The sequence below is a fragment of the Solanum stenotomum genome, unplaced genomic scaffold (genome assembly GCF_019186545.1).
Source record: "Solanum stenotomum isolate F172 unplaced genomic scaffold, ASM1918654v1 scaffold28252, whole genome shotgun sequence".
In the NCBI taxonomy this organism is placed as follows: Eukaryota; Viridiplantae; Streptophyta; class Magnoliopsida; order Solanales; family Solanaceae; genus Solanum; species Solanum stenotomum.
The window spans coordinates 655-7,533 of NW_026029907.1; the positions used below are offsets into that span (position 1 = coordinate 655).

General features: G+C 30.9%; 1 protein-coding gene across 1 annotated transcript; it reads right to left on the reverse strand.

Moving 5' to 3' along the window:
* Positions 1–275: 275 nt before the first annotated feature.
* Positions 276–2,190, reverse strand: LOC125851613 (exocyst complex component EXO70A1-like). Its single transcript, XM_049531381.1, has 2 exons — positions 1,888–2,190; positions 276–423 (listed from the first exon to the last, which is right to left on the reverse strand). Exons 1-2 carry the CDS (start codon positions 2,074–2,076, stop codon positions 373–375), a joined length of 240 nt encoding a protein of 79 aa, XP_049387338.1. The 5' UTR covers positions 2,077–2,190; the 3' UTR covers positions 276–372.
* Positions 2,191–6,879: the final 4,689 nt, after the last annotated feature.

Genomic DNA, 6,879 nt, shown 5'->3' on the forward strand with positions numbered 1-6,879 from the left:
TCTATCTATTTTTCTTGGATATGTATACATAATATCCTGCTGGTGACATCTGAAATTTATTGTAAAATTAGGCACTACCCATATCGTCTCCATATAAATGTCAAATAGGAATCAAACTTATGAGCATCTGATAGAATAGTTGGTTTTACAAATTAATCTCCACACTGTAAGGGCACAATTCATTGGAAAATCCCAAAATACTTCAACAGATCACAAATAAAACACCAAAACTCTGCTACTAAATGCACGGCATGTTTAGCAGAAACCAAACAAATTTTTCTACCAGAGTTGCATAAATCAATGACGCATATCAGAAGTTAAAACAAACCCAACGAGAAAGATCAAATTGGGACAGTATAACATCCGCGGCCTTCAAAGTCCTATCGATGTTCTCATGAGCCTTCCGATAGCATGAGTCCTAATCTACAAAGAGCACATTGAGTACCAGTCAATAAATGGCAAAACTGAAAAGACCAAAAATGTCGATGCAACAAATCAGCAAGTCTTAACCAAAATCAGTTGTAAGAATTTCAATCAGCCCGGTTAGCTCAATATGGAAATCATGAAATGACAAACAAACCCAAAGCTCATCTCTTTCAACATTCAGATCCTATCAAGCAAGAATCACTTCAGTTCCCAACGTAAGTATAAATCCCATGCTTCTTCACCAAAATAAAAAGAAAAATCAACAAAAGTCGCACTTTGCTTTCAATTTCTCATCTTCATTCTTTTCTACTAACAGATTAAAAAAAATGAACTAAAAGTTCTTTGCTTTCCATTTTTCTCCATCAGGAACGCTAATTAGTTGTAAGAACTTTCAATCAGCCTGGTTGGCTCAAAATGGAAATCATGAAATGAAAAACAAGCCCAAAACTCATCTCTTTCAACAGTCAGATCCTTCAACAAGAATCACTTTAGTTCCCAACACAAGTATACACACACACACACCCGCGCACACACAAAAAAAAAATCAACAGAAGGCCCACTTTGTTTTTAATTTCTCTTACACATTCTTTTCTACTAATATATTCAAAATTTGAACTAAAAAAATTCTTTTCAATCAGCCCGGTTGGCTCAAAATGGAAATAATGAAATGACAAACAAAACCAAATTTCATCCTATCAACCAAGATTAACTTTAGTTCCCAAGTCAAGTATAAACCCCCACCCCCTCTTCCCAGAAAAGAGGAAGAAAAATCAACAAAACTCACACTTAGCTTTCGATTTTCTCATATTCATTCATTTCTACTAACATATTAAAAAATTGAACTAAAAGTTCTTTTCTTTCCATTTTTCTCCTTCAGGAACATTAGTTAGTTGTAAGAACTTTCAATCAGCCCAATTGGCTCAAAATGGAAATCATGAAATGCTAAACAAACCCAAATCTTATCTCTTTCAACATTCAGATCCTATCAACTGTATCAAGCAAGAATCACTTTAGTTCCCACCAAAATAAAGAACCCCCGCCTCCACCCCCAAAAACAAACAAATCAACAACAACACCAAGAACGGATCTAAGAGGGCTTGAGGGTGTTCACCTGAAGCCCCTCATCAAAAAATTACATTTTTATTATGCATACATAGATTATCAATCTCCTAAACACAAGACTACAGGTCACCTCAGTGGTTCAGAATTCACCTTGAGGTTCCAAGTTCAAATCTTTGTTTCACAAACCCCTTAGTAAAAAGCCTGGATCATACTTTGTTTTCAATTTTCTCATATTCACTCTTTTCTACTAACATATCCAAACTTTGAACTAAAAAGTTCCTTTCTTTCCATTTTTCTCCATCAGAAATGGCACCAAATATTCTTAGTAACATAAACTAGATCCAATTCAAGAACTTGGGATCTTCAATTGAAACAAGCAAAATCACAACAAGGGTTTACCTGAGTGGGACGCATAGCAGTTTCAAGAGCAGAAAGACGATGATCAAAAGAACCCAAGATAGAAACCATGTTATCTGTAATTGACTGACTTTTCTGTACTGATTCTCTCATCATTGTTGCTCTTTCGCTTAACATATCAACAGCTACTATTCCTCCTTCCCCACCTCTGTTTCTTGGCATAATACCCATCTTTTTTTGCCCCTTTTCTCTTGAAGACTTAGTTCTACTTTTGAAGAAGAAGAAGAAGAAGAAGAAATTGATCGGAAATGAGAAAAAAGAGTTGTGCAAATGAAGGAATAGAAGAATAAAAACAAATGAATATGTTCAACAGAGAGCAAATAAAAAGAGGGCTAATATTTAGTTGACAATGGTGGACAGATGCATAACAGGGTGGGCAATAAATTTTATATAAATAAATCATAACATTAGGTGAGCTTTCGATTTCGAGTTCTCTTGTGACAACATAACTTTTGTTAAGTGCCGTTTTATTTTTAATATGAGATTTTTTTTCTGTAAATTTAAATTTAGTTAAACACAAATATAAATATTGAACACTAAATAAAAATAAAAAGAAAGTGGTAAGCTTTGAAATTTCTATGTATTTATAAATGGGAATTTATTTCTCTTGAAAAAATAATACCCTCTTTGTTTCATTTTAGCGGGCATTTATATACTACAATTAGATATTTTAATTTGCTTGTTCTGTTTATATATATATATATATATATATCAAGTCAACATAGATCATAATATAAAACGAAGGAAGTCCTTAAACTATATTATATTATATATTATATATATCATACATACAGTTTTATGGTAAGAAGAGTATCAATTTACTCAAACAGACTATTTACTTTATTTTCTAAGTTATTAAATTATAAATATTATTTATTATAGATAATATCTTATTTTTTATGTCGTTTTTTACCCCTCAGGACAACTTCAGAGGGTTGAAAAATTTTACAATGGTAGAGGCCCAACCAACAATAGTGTGAGGTTCCATTCTTCTTTTGACACTTGGATGGTGGACCCATTTTTTTACTTTTTTACTATTCTTCCACTCACTCTTCTTTTCTTCCATTTTTTTTAAATTCTTTTTACTCCTAAGTCCTAATAAATATCCAACTCCCAACTATATAAATAAATAATTGATATAATTAATAAAAATACTAATAAATATTTTTTGTCAAATGAAAACGTTCTCATGACTGAATATTAAAAATAATCTTATAATTCAATATTGTTAATAGTATAAAATTAACTAAAAAAAATTCAGTTTCTTAATTATTAGCGTTTTTCAAAAATTAAATTAATTCAAATTTATTATTTGATAGCTCTTTTTGTTTTGTCTTAGACTTTAGTTCATATATGTGCAGTCATTATCTTAACATAGATCATCAGTTAATTTTTAAATTTTTTTTTTAGTTACAATCTTTTAAAATACTTAATGGAAAAACGCTAAAGAAATAAAATTGTAAGTGAATGTGAAGACCTCTTGATATACAGAAAACTTATAATAATATTAATAATAATATATAATGAGTAGTTAATTTAAACGTTGTCGAAACCAATTGATTCTTGAAGAATAAAATAAGTATTTAAAGTTTTAATTCAAAAAACTTAAATTTTACTATGCGATTTGCTTTATCCTGCATAATTTTTTAAAATCATTTATAAATTTGTCCCATTTGTCATGTTTATCTCGTTAGTATTTTTATTTTAAATTATAATTAAGATGAAAAAATTATCTATAATTTTTAAACAAGATCAGAAATTGGCTTATTTTATTAAAAAACACCCAAGATCAGAAATTGATTTATTTTATTAAAAAATATTGAGCAATAAGTTTATTTTTAAAATTAACAGTTCTAAAAGTTTTTAAATAATTTAACAAAAAATATACATCTATATTTTTTTATCAGATGTAATAATTATTTAATTATGCATTTAAAAATTAGATATTTAATAGGAGTAAAAACAAAGAAAATAAAAGAAGAGAGGAGTGAGTGGAAGAGAAGTGGTGGATAACATGTAAAAAGTAAAAAAAGGGCCCACTATCCAAGTGTCAAAAGAAGAATGGAACCTCACACAACTATTTTTGGTTGGGCCTCTACCATTGTAAAAATTTTCCAGAGGGTTATGTTGATGTACATGGCATTTTTTGTTAAGATAATTGAAAGTACAATTAATTCAAAAATATTACTTTTTCTGTTCTTATTACTTGTTTAATTTTCCTTTTTTACTTGTTCTTTTTTACTTATCTGTTTTGACAAATCATTAAAAAAAAAATTGCCTATTATCCTTTCAAATCTCAATTAATTAAATTTGAAAAAGGTAGAACTTCTTGAAAATCTTTAAATTTATAATTCATCCACTTCGTAATTAATAGGAGTAAAATGGTAAACTCACTATACCAATCATTATTTTTTTAATAGGTGTGTCAATTCAAAAGTGGACAATTAATTAGGAACATAGGGACTATCAAAATAGGCCATGATTATTTGAACTTTAGCAAATTTAACCACTAACTTATTGATATCTCTTTTTTATTTCTCTTTCCTACGCACCAAAAATACATTCTCTTTTTTCCACATTTCATTCTCTAATTCATCTTTGAAATTTTCCGATGTGATTTTATTAGCCGATTACTAATGGAAGGCGGCTTCTTCAATGAAGATAGCTACTATAGTGGTGGTGATGGCGGTAATTGACTAATTTGTTTGCTTTGCTTGTTCTTCGAAGTGAAATGAATGGTCCTATATGTATATATAATAGAGTGATTAGTAATTGTGCTTATTTTTTAAGAAATTTACATATTAAGTCATTGTTTTATCTCCGTAATTGGAGTTATTATGAAGTACTATTAACATGTCATTAAAGTCATAAGCAGTCATTGTTGAAGCTCAAAGCTTAAAATTTTTAAAATTAAATTTTCGCAAATAAACATCGTTTCAAGAAGGTATTGTTGCAAGAGATTTGTTAGGTAGTGAGGAGCCTAAATGTGAAATTTTGGGTAATTTGGTGTAGTTTTTGAATGAATTTGAGGAAGAAAACAAAGTCCTTTTTTTGTATAATAATGTATAATATTGTATATGAGGTGTATAAATACGTTTTATGATTTTTTATAATATTATATATTGAGTCTATAATAGTTTATATCAAGTTTTTAATCATATTTGTAAAATAAAATATGAAAAATTTATATATTGTTGTATATCAGATGTATAATATTGTATAGTATATATTAAATTTTGTTTTGGGCTGAAGATTCGTATATTTCTAAAATTTATCCTTTTGATTTTGGGGATAGAAATGAAGGAGGAGTTTTGCTTTTGAACTTCGTTAAAACTTTTAATTTGAAGATAGCTAATTCGGGTTTTTCAAAAAAAAAAAATAAGGACGCTCGGTGGCTTTTTGTAGCATGATGGCTAAGATTCAACTATATTACTTATTCCTTCGAAAGTGTGAAAAAGTATATATGTAAGAACAACAAAGTTATTCTGAGTGAGTATTTTACAATTCAACATAAATTCTTACTAATGGATTTTAGAGAATTAGAGGAAGAAGAAACCTTTGTATGACCTACCGAGGATTAAATGATGTGCTTGATCACTATTGTCGAAGTTATGAGAGTAAATGGGGATAGATATAAGGTAACGAAGTTAGCTGTTAAATGACAACATATGTGAACGTTGGTACGAAGAACTACAAGACAAAAGTGGAGATAAAAAGTTGTACATGTTGCGTCAAGGTGAGAGAAATGTGGGCTCGAGATCAAGATAAGCTACATATATAAAATGCATTCACAACCAATGAAATTGACTTATTATCATTCAATTACAGAATAACCCTTCAAAAGCCCATTGTCAAAGCACAAAGAAACAATCCTTTATACGACAAAGTGATTAATTCAAGTCGAAAGCAATTGATGCCTTACCTCAAGAACTCCCCTTAAAGTGGAGATAAAAAGTTGTACATGATGTGTCAAGGCGAGAGAAATGTGAGCTCGAGATTGTTACACCCCAAATCCGGATGTGATGGCACGTGTCCATTTTCCACCGGACACGTCAGTCTAACCCAATCACAACCCTTGAGAAGTAGAAATATGAGAATAAAAGATAATAAATAAGCGGAAGACTTTAATTAAGACTCAACACTATCCAAAATTTGGTTGTCACATGTACAAACCTCTAAATACAGAATTCGAATAAAAATATACAAGTCTCAGAGTATAGTTCTCGAATAGAACAAAACTGAAAGTAAAGATAACTCAAGGGCACGTCTGGATTGAACCGCTACCTCTCGAGTATGTCCCGAAACTCAATCTGCTAAAGAAAATACTAAGCCGAATCTGAGAGAGCTGTCAACCTACACAATTGTGTAGAAGCAAGGGTTAGTACCGAAAACCACAGGTACTCGCAAGTAACTCTAAACTAAGCAAAACTAGCAGCTACAAACAACTCCTTTTAAACCCAACCGAACCACCGAAACTTCAATCTAGCAGCAAACCAACCAACCTATACTAAATAGATCATATTCAACAGCCAGAACCAACAGTATATCCTCATCAACCTCAGATCAACAAATAAGAGCAAGTAGATCAAATTCCACATAAGAAAGGTAAATCGATACAATCCACACATCACAGACAAAGATAAGGCAAATGCGATGCAAAATGCAATAATGATGTCATGTAGTCGTGATGCATGTCTGTCCTACGATACACATCTGTTGACGTAATCAGTCTGCGCCGAATACTCAAATCAGAACCCATGGGGGCCACACATGGACCATGTATAACCGCCGGAACCAGATTCCATTGGCATCCAAATCGCTAGCCGGAGCTAGTCCATCTCATATATCTCTAGCCTGAGCAAGTCTCAACTGTGTCTCATATCCATCCATCCTCATATCAGTGTCTCAGAACTCATGCAACAGATAGTTCACACATGGGATGAATAATGAATATGCACATGTCATCAATCACAA